The sequence below is a fragment of the Hakea prostrata genome, chromosome 4 (genome assembly GCF_041222555.1).
Source record: "Hakea prostrata isolate BN-2017 chromosome 4, UWA_Hpros_2, whole genome shotgun sequence".
Classification (NCBI taxonomy): Eukaryota; Viridiplantae; Streptophyta; class Magnoliopsida; order Proteales; family Proteaceae; genus Hakea; species Hakea prostrata.
Genome location: NC_142603.1, coordinates 17,633,343 through 17,649,446, shown reverse-complemented (window position 1 = coordinate 17,649,446; position 16,104 = coordinate 17,633,343). Strand labels below are relative to the sequence as shown.

At 36.4% G+C, this 16,104-nt stretch overlaps 1 protein-coding gene across 1 annotated transcript; it reads left to right on the top strand.

Moving 5' to 3' along the window:
* Positions 1-2,042: 2,042 nt before the first annotated feature.
* Positions 2,043-15,828, top strand: LOC149018267 (uncharacterized). The gene is made up of 7 exons (XM_089152575.1): positions 2,043-2,093; positions 2,713-2,831; positions 5,934-6,016; positions 9,275-9,396; positions 14,024-14,188; positions 14,722-14,809; positions 15,379-15,828. The coding sequence occupies exons 1-7, from the start codon at positions 2,051-2,053 to the stop codon at positions 15,584-15,586; spliced, it is 828 nt and encodes a 275-aa protein (XP_089008701.1). The 5' UTR covers positions 2,043-2,050; the 3' UTR covers positions 15,587-15,828.
* Positions 15,829-16,104: the final 276 nt, after the last annotated feature.

The window sequence follows — 16,104 nt, the reverse complement described above, 5'->3', positions numbered from 1 at the left end:
ATCCCCAATGATTGCTTCACAACATCTTCAACTTTAGCCATGGTTTCTCATATCTGACGCTCCATCAACCTTTATGCAATTCGTAGATAATTTTTTTTTTCAAAACTAAGGTTTTTTCCCTTTTTATTTCTCTTCGGATTTCTCGTCACTTAATGAAAATTTACCTTTTTCAAATCCTTGAATCTTGTTTCCACTTACCTAAGTTTTCCAAAGTAGCCCCGTGAAGCAAGAGAGCTTTAAGCTAGGGATTCAAAATTAAATGAGTTGAATGAAGAAACATTCAAGTGTTTGATGTTCTTAGACGGTTGCTTTGTGGTAAGAACTGGATTTCAAGAATCACAAATGAATATTAACTTAAATTTTTTTTTTCATTTTTTTTTCCTATGTTTTTTGTTTAAATTAAAAAAAAAAGGGTAAATTTGTCATGAAAGTGATAATTTGTTCTTAAATTGACTTTTTCTATAGTACAGGGGAGGCAGATGCAAAGTTTCAGTTTTTTTGGACTAAAAATGACATAGACCAAACCTCGGGGGTCCAAGATGAAAATTACCCTTAAAAAATTGAGAAGATGAAGGGTCGTGTCTCTCTTCTTCTTTTTTCCTAACATTTAAATTAAAGAATCGAAGTTAATTAACGGTATTTTGGGTCTTAAAAATAACATCAATTGAGGATGTTTTGAGCCAAGATGTCTCAATTTAAATTGAGGGTGTATTTTAGTTGTTTGATAAAATAAAAAAACAAGGGTACATTGGGATTTAAATAATTAAAAATAATTTTAATTTTAATATAGTATATTAGTTTTTAATAATTATTTTAATTGAAAATAATTTAGTATTTTTTTACTCGAGTGATTATGGAAATTTAGAGTTTAAACAAAAAAACAAATAATTACTGTTGCCCCCTTGTACTTTGATTTTATTACTACTTTATCCCCTGTACTTTTTAAAATTACTATTCCAACATTTAACTTTGTCAACAATTACTAATGCCCCCTACCATTAAACTCCATCAGTTTACTGATAATGTGACATCTATATATTTTTTCAAAATCTCAAAAATAACCCTGCAATTATCTTTTTACTTATTTGCTCTTTTTTCAAGTTATAATATTACCCTTAATATGAAAAAATTAACTTTAATTTCACTTTTCTTTTTTAAAAAGAAACCACCAAATAAAGGAAAGATGCGATATTTTTTTTTCTCTAAAAATAAATCACCAAATAAAGGAAAGATGTAATTAAATAGAAATTAAAATATTAGAAATCTCAAATTTAATTCAAAGCTGAAAATTGAAAATCACCTAATATATGCTGACCATTATGTATGTTACCAAATTTTCTATCAATTATATTTTATATACTAATTTGTTTGTAATACTTCCATCATAGTGATTATGAAAAATTTAAGTGGAATGTGAAAATTTCAACAATCATAAGTATGTGGTCCCACCAAATTCAAAAATAATTCTAAAATATAAGATTTTAAGGATATAATTGACATGCAATATAATTTCTATAAATGAGGGTAATGCCATTTTTTTACTTATTAATTTTAAGGGCAAAATAGACATTTCATATTTGATGTTAACAGTCACTTAAAACCTTTAGAAGTGAGGGAGGCAATAGTAATTTCACAAATAAGGGAGTTTAATTAGTAATAAAACCAAAGTATAAGGGGGCAATAGTAATTATCCCATGTTTTAAAGAAGGTAGTTTGAAAACAAGGAATTTCGCTAATGTTTCGCACCTTTAAACAGAATTTGGGTAAAAAGGCTAATTTTTTTTTGGATAAACGCTAAATATAACTAACTTGTAATGTTGAGAGTGGACGACACGTGATATTTGCCACCCTAGAGGAATCCTGAGTGTCACCTCTCTCTATATATTATATAATATTAATATTAGCTGCGTGAGAATCTTTTCCCATCTTTCTTTTGAATGTAAGGCTTTTTTTCAGCTTCGACTCTTCTCTCAAAGCGACTTGTTTGGTCGCTCACCAGGCGCTTATCTTCCCTATTCAACTCTAGGTCGTTGGAAGTTGGAACCCTTCGATGATGGCTCAGCCTCAAGTCCATGAAGGCCAGAGCCTCGCAGGTAGATTGACTTTGTTACTTTGATCTTTCACTGACGATATTGGCCAATATCCATTAATGGCGGAGAGTCTGTATTCTCGAAATGCATGTTTTCTTATATTATCGGAATCAAGTCTTCCACCTTATTAGAAACGTGTCTCATACTGGCACTCCATATAAACAATTGAACTGCATACATCTCCTTCGACCTATGAGTTGTGATCACGAAGTATAGTTTCCATACTCTGTTTGGTCCAGTTGTCTTAATTAATCAGTGAAAACACTTATGGACTGTTACCCCAAGAAAAAAAAAACCTAATGGAATTTTCCTCATATGGTCCCTTTATAATACTTTCAGTAAGAAATAAACTTTGAGCTCGTACACGTAACTCCAGTTATTGCAGGATTGGACCTCTGAACATTTATGCCATAAATGTGGTGTAAACGTTCAATGAAGGGAAAGGATTAATTGATTTCATTGACTGTAGAAGGGATAGACTTTCTTTTTCTTTACTTGTTGGGGTTGAGGTTGGGGAAAGAAAGAAACTCTTGTTTGGGTATATTAAGTTTTATGATGCCCACATGAGTCGCTCTGATTAGCTAACCTTTCTTCAACTTATTTATTTGTTTAATTTTTCCAGTGAGTCAACAGCAGAGAGTTACAATCCAGAACAAATATGGTGAAAAACTTGTTGGAGTGTTACATGAAACAGGTTCCACGGAGCTTGTAATCTTATGCCATGGGCTTCGGTGCTCAAAGGTTAGTAATTCCACTATTTTTAACTAACTGTGATATTTGTGGGAATACTTGTTATCCTCAGTCCCTCTTCCTCGAACACAGTGACATGCAAATAGCAAACAAAGGAATTAAAAAAAAAAAAAAATTGGGTTTGGGGGGGGGGGGGGATAAGGGTAAGTTGTTCATGGCATTGAATAAAAAGGACCCTTTCATTTGTCAATGTCAGTTCTTTCTTTTCCAGCTGGTTATGGTAGATTTACAGCCTGGTTGAGGCCTTTGTGATGTGACACAACGAAGTGTCACTACTTATGGGTCATACTTAGTGTTGTGATAAGATTTGACCATGCTCTTACAATGGATGTATCCTTAATTCATTCGACTGGGGCAAGTAGTTTTTATCAGACTACAAGATTGGCCACTTCATGTTTCTTGCTATTCGTGACTTCGAGAAAGGAACAAATTAAGGGAGGAGTGGCCCAGTTTGGCAACATGCAAATGAAACATCTTGGCCACATGAGCTAAGGAACTTTCAGACCTACAGCATCTTGCCTGTAAGTTTTGACTTTGAGGAAGGAACTTGATGGGGGCAGAGTCTACCAAGCAAAGTGAGACCAATCTGTGAATGGATAAATCCTCCTTAGGGAGCAAGCAAAGCAAGGGGGCAGGGTATCATATCAGCTCAAATCATGAATCAGTAAAATTTTTAGTTTTACTATAAAATAATCCTTCTTCTATTGTCACATTGTCCTTTACCACGTTGCAGAGCATATATATGATATAGTGTTGGATGTTACTCTATCTTGCAACTGTCAAAGAAAATGTTCTGGATATTGGTTTTTGGTTAAGTTATATGTCTTAAAACTTTGATGCTGGTTCTAATCTTTCACTTTGTATTGGTTTGACTTGTGGTTAGCTCATTGATATAAACATTTTGGGTAAACAAAGGTTCCATTGATAATTCAATTGCAACAAATATACCAGCTGTTTGAGACATAATCTTTTATGATACGAATGCTAGTTTGTCAATACAATAGCATGCATTAATAATATTTGCTAATCCTTCCCCAAGAGTGTTGCTTGGTTGGGATCGGCCAACTGCTTCCAATTCTTAATATTGTTGCTCGCTGTTAGGAACCTCCCTAGGGAACAAGCAAAATATGAAAGAAACCCTGCTTAGAATGGTGCCAGTCACCCCCTAAAGCAAATGCTGCTCCTCAGCAGAAGGCTGTCTGAAATTTCCCACAAAATAACCGAACCCTACTCGTGATTTCCCCCCTTTTTATATCCCCACCAGCAGCAGTTGGTTCTGGTCCCCCGCCCCCCTTCTTTCCTCCACGTGTCCTGCTCCAAGGGGCCTGCCACTCATGATTTACATGTCTTTGCTTTCCTCTCTCAATATGAGTGAAAAGATGAAGCTGATTCTATCCCTCAAGTTGGTACATAGATGTTATACATGCCCAACAAATCTTTGTGCAAATTTTGGAGTAGGTTCATAGGGTGCCCCCACTTCTCAAGGTTCTATCGCGATTCTTTTACCAAGAATTCCTGTCTGGATAAGCCCAGTAAACTTGAACTGGACTGAACAAGATCAGTAAGCCACTAACAGTTGATTGAATGAGTGGAACACTGTACCATGGATGGTGCCTTGTGCAGCTACTAGAGCAGAGATTCGCGGCAAATAAGCTTGAACTTCTGTTTCTGCCCACTGATGATGATTCCTCATGTCCTCTTTCCATTTATAAAGGAAGGCTGAAGGCCAATGAGAGAGGCTGTCACGCCCTAGCATGGGTATAAAGGAGATATTTATATTAAGTAACAAGACCTTAGGAGAGTACTCCGACATATAGAAGTTGGATTGAAAATCCGAAATTGAGGTTTTTAGATCTCCAATGTTCCCATCTATCATATCCTTATAGTAGAACTCACATCAGTCACATGAGAGCTTGATTCATACTTATTAAGTACAGAATTACAGGTTCCATCCTAGACAACTCAGAACTAGAACCCAAAAGCGTTCCATCTTTATGACAACTCAGAAGTAGAACTCAAAGGTGAACTTCTGGCTTGGCTTACTTATACTCAGAAGCCTCGCTTCCCAATCCTTAGTCCAAGAATGGGGTATAAGATTCTCATCCATTCCTTGCCTTCGTCCAAGAATGGCAGTTCCCTTCTTGGCTGCCCAAATAGCACCTATTATTTTTTTTTTCTGAAGTACCATCGGAGCTTCTTTTATGGATATGCATTCCTATGGCCTCTCCTTGACAGGGCTAGAGTCACAATGAATGCTTTTATGTATTCTGGACCTCATTCTTTTTAGTGATGAACTCAAACAGTTCACTACTCTTTGTATCTGGGCCAGCCATTTGAAGCACTTTCCTTCTGAATCCATTTCATCATGTGATTTCCAACAATGGATCTCCTTGATCCATGGTAGGTCCCTCCTTCGAGACATAAGTTCTTGGAGTTTCACCATTCTCTCAGTGAAAATCTATTTATCCTCTTATTCTTGAACCAGGAATCTTATCGCTAGCACATTCTGAAATGTAATTGTAATGAAAACATATCTCTCTCTTTCTTGCGTCATCTTTCTGTTTGTCTCTTTGATGGATGTCTTGGACTCCAACTCTTTTCTGGAGCCTTCAAAATTAATAGATCCTATATCCTCTTTCAGATCTTGAACTAGAGAATAATAGTGCTATTTCCTTTATTGTTGATTTTCTGACAGGATCCTGCATCAGTGGGTGCTTTGTCATCCGAGAACCCATTATGCTTTTCATTTTCCATTCTTTGTTACTATTTTATCTCAAAAACTGCCATATTCAAAATTTTGCTTTGAGGTTTGCATATGTCACTAGTCTGGGGAAGGAAACTTTCCAAGTATATAGAAATGACCTTCTGTAGACAGTGGAAAATCTGTCTTGGCTGGCATTGCATAAATGTCATATTCTGAATGACTAAACTCAGCCTATTCTTTTGTTTTTCAAATTCTTGCCCCTTATTTATTTCATTAATGTCCATAAATATTAGTTCATTCTTCCTGTATCACTTGTGCTCTTTTGCTTATCTGCGTATAGAAGGTATGGCATGTCTTTCGTTTGTTGATGACTTGGGTGATATGCATAGGATCACCGAATTTTCAAGAATCTTGCTGCTGCTTTAGAGAAAGAAGGAATCAGTGCCTTTCGCTTTGACTTTACGGGGAATGGGTAAACTTAAAAGCAAAAGCTCTCTATTTCTTGTTGAGAATACTTTTTCTGTCCCTATTTGTTATTCTTCATCTTTAAATATGCATATTGATGCTGTAATGAGTCTATCTCTCATCCACTGTTGGGAGAGCTTATATAGTTTCCACTTGGACTAGAGACTTCATTGTAACTGCTCTCCCGCCCATTTTTTATTTTTAGCACATTGGACATTTTAAAAGAGCTAAGAAGGGCTGCTATGTCATATACGGTTTAGGGCGTGGAGAGATGGTTAGTGAGATATGAGGGTTTACTTGATTCTAGGGTTTGGGAATTTAGGACAGCAAAGGGAGTAGGGTTTAAACTAGGGTTTGGGGATGGGGGAGGGTGCCACAAGCTAGAGGGAGAAAGAGGGGAGGTTGTGCAAGGGCTAGGAGGGAAGAAAGGAGTAGGGAAGGGGCTGGGGTTGCACTTACTTGCTGAAGGAGAATTGAAATGCAGAAAACTTGAAGAATTAATGCCGCTGCAGGCTTGAAGATGAGAGGGGAATGCTGGAATTGCAGAATTTTAACTCACACAGCCATGGGATTCCTCCTAGGAGCCAGCAACTCCAACTCTTTGTTCAAATCTGTTTTTCATTCAATTAATCAAGCCTGCCTTGTTTACAAGGTATGAGGGGCTATTTCTAGCCTTATTCCATTGAAGGAAAATTACTAGGACTCAATAAAGAAAACCAACTTGAACTCAATTTGGAAACCTACTTGGACTCAACTTAGGGTGTCCCATTTGGATTAGAATTCCCTAGTACACCTAGACTTAACTTCTGAACTTGAGAAGGACTCTTAAGTAAGAGTTCCTAAACAAATACAACTTGCAAAATAAGAGATCTACTTTAACAAGGAACCCTACTTGAAATTGGATTCCAATCTAGGAGTTCTAATTGCTTCAGGACTCTCACAACTAACTCTATTGTTAAAAACTAAAAGTACATCCTAATTGCTAACAGTATGGGGACACTAATTGGACCTACTGGGGCCCAAAAGAGGGGGTAAAGTGACCAAAATATCCCTAGTCAGATCCGACCAGCCCTTGGTACCACATGGTTGTGGGCTAAATTTGGGCCTAAAATATGAAGTGTCCTATGGTTGCCAATCCTGGTTACATCACGTAACCTCTTCTTGAGCCAAAGGAATCCCATTCTATAGGGTTTGAATCGAATGCTATGTAGAGCTCCTGATTTCTCCAGATCGTGCACTCTGATTTCTCCTTCGGACGTTTCTGATTTGTAAATGTGAAGTAGGATTTGAGATGCTTTTTGAGAACATCCTCCTGCGATATCAGCTTTCACAACCATCCGTGTCAGTATTGTAATAATACCGGCTAATTTCTCAAAACTCCCTAGAGTCCTTTGGTCATCATCCCAAGCTCTAGCAGTGGTAAAGCTTTCAAAAACGCGGCTGTGCTCCTCCCATGCTCCTTCTGCAACCTATTAGCCTCCATTGGTTTGCAACATCTCGTGGCTCTATTGACTGTAATTTTGGGCGATTGGGACACGATCTCTACCGGCTCTCCTCACACCAGGTACCGCAATCTCAGCCCTAAATTCTTGGTCAATCTTCTCCTCCTTCATGCATTGACTAGTAGTAGTTAATTTTGAATCGAGGGCAGACAGTTGCCCGTTTAGTTACCTCATGGTAGTTGCTAGGCCTTTGACTCTGCCCTCCATCCTCATGCTCACCATGCCATTAGGATCCAGCGTGCTCTGATACTAGTTTGATAGGAAACTCCTATCTAGACCAACAAAGCATGAAATGTAACACTAAAAATATGAAAGATACATTGGTTTTGATGGTGCTAGTCACCCCCTACAGCATATGTTTCTCTCAGCCAAAGGCTGCCCAAAACACTCACAAATTAACCGATGTCCTATCCTCACGTCTCCTCCCTTCTTTACAAGCCACCAACAGCAGTTGGTTATGGTATCTGTCTCTCTCCTCTGCGTGTCATGCTCTCAGGGCTTTATCAGTATACTTTTCAAGTCAAAGCTATACCAATTATTAAATATTGTTTTATCGTCTCTTTTTTCACCTTATTCATCTCCTCCTAGAAATTAATCCAACTATTTTAGCATCAAGATTTAATAATGGTCAAGTGTTCTTGACCTCACGTTGGTAAGGGGAGCATGTTGTTGCTTTATTTAAAAGTGTGGTTCAATCTCATTGCGGAAACTGAGCATATATTTATGTCAAAAAAATTCACTATCTGAGAATGATAATTAAGAATATTACTATTGTACACTATAAAGGCGAAGTTAGAGGAAACCCACCAATTTCCATAATCAAGCATATTACTGCTGCACAAATGTTGATTTAAGGATGCAATGAATCTAAACAGGGTGATTTATTAGGCATTCAACTATGGGGAATTGCATGTTTATGATTACTATCATAAGTAAACAAAATATAAACACATTTACTTAAATTACATTTAGCATAAAGAAGAGTCAAGGCATTCAATAGCACTAAAGCAACAACCGTCTAGACACTAAATGTATGCCTTGATCCCTAACCGGTGCCTTGATAACTATGATGGTGGCCTTGACAACTATGCTTCTGTGATTGCATGTCTCCATGCATTCACTGTCAGCAATTTGCAGGCCTGCTTTAAATGCCTTCAATTTAGCACTTCCAAAATCTCTACCAATTGGTTGAGAGAGATCTGCTGTAGCTCATCCACCTCAGTCTAATTGCGGTCCCAATTCTTGAAGGTCTTGGGCCCTAATGAAGTACGATCTGCACTGTACATTTTTCATGCATCATGCCAGGGTGTAGGTGGGTAGAAAGATTAGTACATGTACCTTGTCCATCAACTTGGCCAGTGAAACAGTTCTATACTGTCAGTGCATTGCAAGTCGGAAAATTACTTTTCTGATTAACCATATGTGTTTCGCACCATTTTTCTTCAATTAATGATTTTGGTTTTTTAACCATGTTTGGCAGTCCAAAATCAAATTTGAAAGTGAAAAACGAGAGCTAAACGAAACAGTAATTGGAGTTAAAGAGGTAGTTGTTGTCTGTGTTCTTGTATTATTCATGCTTCTGCTACTGTAATGATTTATGGTGCAAGACAAACTAAGAAATTCGGTTTTATGGAATGAATTATTTCTGCATATCCTTATTATCTTCAACTTATCCAGTAACTGTCTTTCTCTAGTTATCTTCTACATGTAACCAAAAATTGGTGAACACTAAAATATATGAACCAATTATGTTCCCCTTTCAGGGAGAGTGAAGGTTCATTTGAATTTGGTAACTATCACAGAGAGGCCGAGGACTTGCATGCTGTAGTCCTACATTTTGCTGGGGCTAAACGTCTAATCAGTGCAATTCTAGGCCATAGCAAAGGTATTTTGTTATTTTTGCTATTTTTCAAATTAGGCAGTTCTATTCATAGTAGGTGAAAACTATATATGTAGATGATACACAATCTGAAAGAGCAAAGTTTTAAATTTGATAGACATCATTAGCTACATTTTATGTGAGTAATCAGGTGACTAATATTTATTTATTTATTTATTTTTTTTCTTGAGTGAAATTATAATTGCTACCATGCAAAATATTGCCAATTCAGGTCCAAAATGATCTTGAGTTGTTGTTTTTTTCATTTTTTTATTTTTTAAACTAATTATCATTTTAGACGGTCCAACATCCATGCCAAATTATGATGTTTTGATGCTCCTATTCTGCTGATGATAACCAATGTGATCTTGATATCATGGTGGGTGATCTCGCTCTCGAGCGAGATCTCGCCACTCCAAAATAGAGAGATCTCGACCGAGATGGCGAGATCTCGGTCGAGATCTACCAAAAAATTGGCGTAATCTCGGTGACCCATCTCGGTGGGTTTTAGGGCCCCGGTTGAGCTGAAATTTGGTATTTAGTCTATTTAAGGCCTTTTGAACATATTGGTGGCCTTAGAATTGTGAGAAAATAACCCTAACTATGTCTTCTAAGTCAACCCTATGTATAAAACCGAAATGTAGAGATATCAAGTAATTCATGTTATCAACTATAAAGTATTAAATACATTACACATCAAACTATCAAAGAACTTAAATGGCTTCAAAATTTTACAACCATAAGAAGTTTTAGACTTTTAGTAAGTCATAAATCATAATCCATAAGTTCACAATCACAATCACAAGAGTATGTGAGTAATAAGATTACAAGACTACAAGACAGCAAGAGTATCACTCAAAGATCTCGCATCAACTGATTCTGAATAGTGGCCACATATGACTCCCAAGTCAACTCATCACTATAGTATGTCACATATAGGTTTAAATGTCACATTAAATTGGTTTCCATGAAAGTTAGATCAAAGCTTGTGGATCAACATATATTTACACTAAACTCACACACCCATTGTAGAATATTCTATTTGAAAAAATTCAAATTTGGGGGAAAATCTTACCTTTGTTGTAGATCTAGTTAAAATAGGCTTGAATGATGATAATTTGATGTTTTAAAGATGTTTAGAAGTTGAATCCCCAACAAATTCCAACAAAAAAATCAAGTTTCTGGCAATTTTTTATGGTTGCAGCGAGATATAGGCGAGATCTCAGCGAGATATGGCGAGATCTCGGCGAGATGTGGCGAGATCTCCCATCTCGCAGATCTCGCCTCTCATCTCGTCTCGCTATGTCAAAATAGCGAGATATCTCGCGAGATCTCGCGAGATCTCCCACCATGCTTGATATCCTCTTCCACAATGTTCCTTGGAGGCAATCTGTCTAACCTCCATTTGAAACTTTGGATCTGAATCCACATTACTCATTTATACCTTTGGTGCCCATCATTGCCAAACTGACCCTTTCAAAAGGATAATTGATGGACTCCACCATTCATGGTTTGGGAGAAAACCATTCCACTTCAGCTTTGAACTACTACACTGCTTTTTAGCCTTGTTTAGGTGATTTTCATTTCATAGTGCACTCCATGGACTAAATTTCAATCGAAATGGTTGAAATTTGGATTGAAATGCCTGCATTTTTTCAAATTGAAACGAAACTTCAAATATTTGTCGATTTCAAAATACATATGTATATATGATATATAGGCTTCGACTTAATATATGTGAGATACCATCACTTGATCTAGTTGGTCATTTTATTTTGTTGACTTGTTGTATATGTTACCATTCTATCAAACTTTTGATTTATGCTAATGATTCTATGCTTGTATGCATACAATTTGTACTTATCGGAACTAGTCATTTGTTAATATACTTGAATGATAAATTTTTAGTGGTTTTTTTTTTGGCAAAACACTAGTTCCATTATGTTTATTATGCTTTAAATAGGTAGGAGGCAAGCAATCAGATGAAATGAAGGTCATAAAGGCCTAAAACCTAGGGTCAAAATAAAATAAAATAAAAATAAAAAACATTGGTTTCGACCAAAATTTATGTTGAAACATGGAAATCTCGCATTTTCCTTGGGTTGAAACTTCATTCGGTCGAAATTTGCATCATAATCTATTTTATAGACTTGGATGATATAACTATAGGGACCCTCTAAAATAGTTTACATGTCATTTAGTTCATCATATAATGTTTAATCCCCCTTCCCCACCAAAGAAGAAAAAAAAGCAGATGAACTGCTGGATATGAGGTTTATGATACAACACAAACCTTGTCCCAACTAAACGGGGTTGGTTATATGGATCCTTGCTTTCTAATAAGATCTACTTGAGGCCATACTAGTATAAGGCCTTAGCCATGCATTTTTTTTCCCTCATCACTTCTCTTATGGCTATCTTAGGTTTGTTAATAATTTTTTTAGTTCCTCAATCAAGATTAAATCACTCCTCTGCACTATTGCACTTAAAGGCTTTCCTTTTACATGGTTCTGCCACTTCAAATGACTTTCTTGTAGCTTACCTTATCATTTATTGGAGCTACTCCTGTACCAGCTCTAATATAATCATTCCTGACTTTATCCTTCCTAGTTTTTCCACTCATCAATCTCAACATTCTCATTTCTACTCCACAAAGTTTACTTTATGATGCTTTTAATAGCCTTGCACTCTTCACCATACATTATAGCTGGTCATGTGACGGTCCTATAAAATTTTTCTTTAGTTTCAAAAGAATGCTTCAATCACACAAACCTTAGACTCACCTCTCGACTTTATCCACCCTATTTTAATTTTATGGGAAACATTGTCCTGTATTCGTTTATGGTCTGAGAAAAACTATATCTAGGGTTGTCACCACCAAGGAACTTAATTTCGCCGAAATTCGGTGATTTCGCCCCGCTGCGAACCGAAACCAGGGGGCGAAACGAGATTGGTTTAATATCGCTGGAAAATCGACGATTTTCCGGCGATTCACGAAAAGTGCCGAAATATCGCTGGACCGGTGAATCACAAGAAAATGACCGGATCGTTGAAAGAGAAGAAGAAGAAGAGAAGAAGAAGAAGAAGAAGAAGCAAGAAAGAAAGAGAAAGAAATTCGGTAGTCGCCACCGATCGCCGAAATCTGGTGAAATCCGTGCTCTCTGTTCTGTTTCTTGTTATTGTCTTACTGGCAAGTAGAACTTTGCCGGAGCCATCGTCCCAAAACACCGAACTTCATCCCTGCAACAAAATGAAGAAAATGCAAACATCTCAAAATGCATTTTGCCTTTTTCTTCTGATCCATCACACGCAAGGTGTCATCTCTCAAGTCTGAACTATGAACTCTAAAGTTCAGATAAGTTTTTATGTTTTTGGTTTTTCACATTGAGCAACACACGTGGTTTATGGAGAACCACGGATTGTAAAAGTAAAAAGATAAAAAAATATTAAACTAAACATGAGCATTGATTGAGACGTTTTGCAGGATATTTCATCTTACTTTATTAATTTTTATTTTACTTTGCAGGTGCGTAATAATGTAAGTGTAATGTGTGTATGTGATGTGACTTTTCGTTCCTTGAGTAATAGGGCATTTTAAAATTTTCAAAGAGGAAATTGGGATTGCGTGTCATAAAAGTAAGAGGGTATTTTAATTTGGGAATCAAGACTCGAGAATTAAGTTAAATCGGCGAGATTTCGCTGGGTATCGCCGGTTCCCTGGGTATCATTCCTTGGTCACCACTGCAGTTACAATTCTCTTCTTCATGAATTAAGAAACTAATCATTAGTGAGGGGACAACTTTCTTTTGTATTTGTTCATTTAATCTTTTCATTTTCATATTGAGCAGATGCAATCCCCTCCGTTTTTTTTGCCTCACAATCATTTTTAGTTGTCCCCAAGGTATGAAATGTCGCCGACACAAGGGATGTCAATGGCTGTTGACACCATCGAAACCCCGAATTTTTGTTGACATTTGCAAGGGTTTTGGTCAAGTTTCCTTTTTCATCAATAATAATTATATTAGAAGGAGATACAAATATTACCTTATGATTTGATTTCTAATTATAAATTTATAGATTTAGTAAATGTTACTTTATAATTTCAATTGCCTCTTTGTTTCTAATTATAATTTCAATCAACCTTTTATAATTTCAATTACACCTTTGTTTCCAATTATAATTTCAATCAATCTTATCAGTTTCTACTTATGCATTTCAAATTTTCAATCAACCTTACCTTTCGCCCTAATTCATATATAAATGACAAAAAAAGATTAAAAATTTGTTTGAAAAAAAAAAAAAGATGAAAAATTGGCACAAAATCGAAGAATCTGCGATTTCTTGCTGATAGATGGCATATATCGTATCGAAAGAGCATTTTGTGTCGCCTTCTTCCAAAACAGCGATATTTTACTGAAAAATCCTACCTTGGTTGTCCCTCAGTGTATGGAAGCTAGTTTGGGAAGTCCCTGTAAATCTGTAATCATAGCTGTCACAGAATCTAGGTGGTCCAAGGGGTTGAAGGATGTCAAAGCAACAGCAACAGGCAAATAAGGGATATGTTGACTACTAATAGAAATAACATACTTATTTGTGGTTGATCCTGATCCATTCCATCTGTTTCTCATTGCAGGAGGAAATGTTGTACTCCTTTATGCTTCTAGATACAATGATGTCCATACAGTCATTAATGCTTCTGGGCGTTTTAATCTGGAGAGAGGTATGGAGAATAACCTGGGTAAGGATTTCATGCAAAGAATCAAGAAAGATGGATTCATTACTGTTAATGACAACAAAGGTAAGCACTAGCTTATATTAACAACAACATTGTTATTGTTTATGGCATCCCAATACTTCAGTGTCCATTTTTGCCTCAAACATTAGGTTTTGAGCTTCATAATCCATATGATTACTTTTTCTTCTCTCTATGTCCTGTAAAGATCATCTCTCTCCACATCAAGCTGGACGGTTCTCACATATCTTGGTTTCTTTCTTTCTTATCTTGGTGTCTCTCTTTTTCCAATACTTAGTATAATTTTCAAAATGTGTGGTCTTGTGTGATCTAGCATTAGATGCAATCTGTCCTACTTTTTTGGGTGCTAGAGTGCATTTAGGTGGGGTGGGGGTTGGGGTGGATTTAGATGTAAACTTTTTGAAGCAATGTTTGGTTATATTTAAATTTTCTTTTGTCTTCCTTGCATCAATCTCAGAACTATGAATATTCCTATGTATCATGAGCTCTTAATTCTTATGTTGTACAGAAATTATTTGTAGATTAGTACCCCTGGTATTTTTTTTTTCATTCTTGACCAACATAAAATTATTATGTAGGGGACTACCGTGTGACAGAAGGAAGTCTGATGGATAGGCTGAACATTGATATGCATGCAGCATGCCTTTCAATTCAAAAAGACTGCAGGTTAGAGTGCATTATATATGGCAGTACCAATGATGTTTGACTATGTTTAACAATTGATGCTGTTTTCTATTTACCTGTGTTGCAAAGTTTGGTTTAAAGGGCAGTTTTCTAACAAATCATAATGTGGTCAAGGTTTTCCCTTAGGAAAAAGGGGGGGGGGGGGTACATTAGAAAAGAGGAAATCCTCTGTTCTCCTTTATGACATAATAGTTCTGTGAATTATATTTTATTTTCTGAATGCCTTCCACAGTGCACTGCTGAACTTCACTATGTGATCAACCATTTGCAATGATTGCTATCTCTCTGGTACATTACTGGTAGGACAAGTGTAATTTAGACTTTTGAGAAACATTCTCAGGTTAGAATATTTGAGATCTGAAGTTTTGATATTGGAAATACAGCTAGTTACTTGCACTACTTTCAAACATAGAAATACTTAAATAGACGATCTTTTTATATATATATATATATATATTGTCTTCAGTGTTATTTTTGTTTTCTCTCTTTTCCATTCTAATTTTGGGTGGGATAGGTGGGATATATCTTAACTTCACTTAAGAAATCCACAGGGTCTTAACTATTCATGGTTCTGAAGATGAAGTTATTCCTGTTGAAGATGCTCTGGAGTTTGCTAAGGTTATACCCAACCACAAACTGCACATTGTAGAAGGTGCTAATCATAGTTATAGTGCGCATCAAGCTGACTTAACTTCAATTGTGTTGGAGTTCATAAAAGCTGTGATCCAGCAAGACAAGGATATATCTAAATCTAAATAGGTAATTATCGTTTCCAAGAGGTGATAATGTTATTCTCATGGTTTTGATGTGGCTTCAATGTTAGTAGAACTATCAAACCAGGTTCCATAGCAAGGTGAAAATGGGTACAAATTCTTTCTGAACTAGAAGCCAGACTTTAGTTATTCCAAGTTTGAGTTCCCACTTTCCATGTACTGCAGGTTGAAGATGCCGATAAATGATGAAGCTCCAGCATTTGGCTTTTAAATCACCTATTTCTGTCTGTCTTTCTATTTTTTTGGGAACTGAGAGGTTTGTCCTTACGCACACATTGTCTACATCCTCAAGGGGGTGGCTGTTACTTATTTAAATCGGGGCTTCGCCCTTGGCGTTGAGGAGGGGATTCAAACTCTTGACCTACTTCTGTTATCATTTTTGGATTTGGGTATTGGAAGTCCTCATGCTGTATTGTAAGTTTGTAACATTGTTATTATGGTTTAGGATCTATGGAGTAAGTAGATCCATCAATCACAAATACAATAACTGTTTCTTGGCCTGTT

Excerpts from the sequence above, each read along its gene's own strand:
- LOC149018267 (XM_089152575.1), top strand. The coding sequence starts at position 2,051 with ATGATGGCTCAGCCTCAAGTCCATGAAGGCCAGAGCCTCGCAG. Across the intron at positions 6,017-9,274 it reads TTTGACTTTACGGGGAATGG|GGAGAGTGAAGGTTCATTTG; the intron begins GTAAACTTAAAA and ends TTCCCCTTTCAG. Across the intron at positions 9,397-14,023 it reads AATTCTAGGCCATAGCAAAG|GAGGAAATGTTGTACTCCTT; the intron begins GTATTTTGTTAT and ends TTCTCATTGCAG.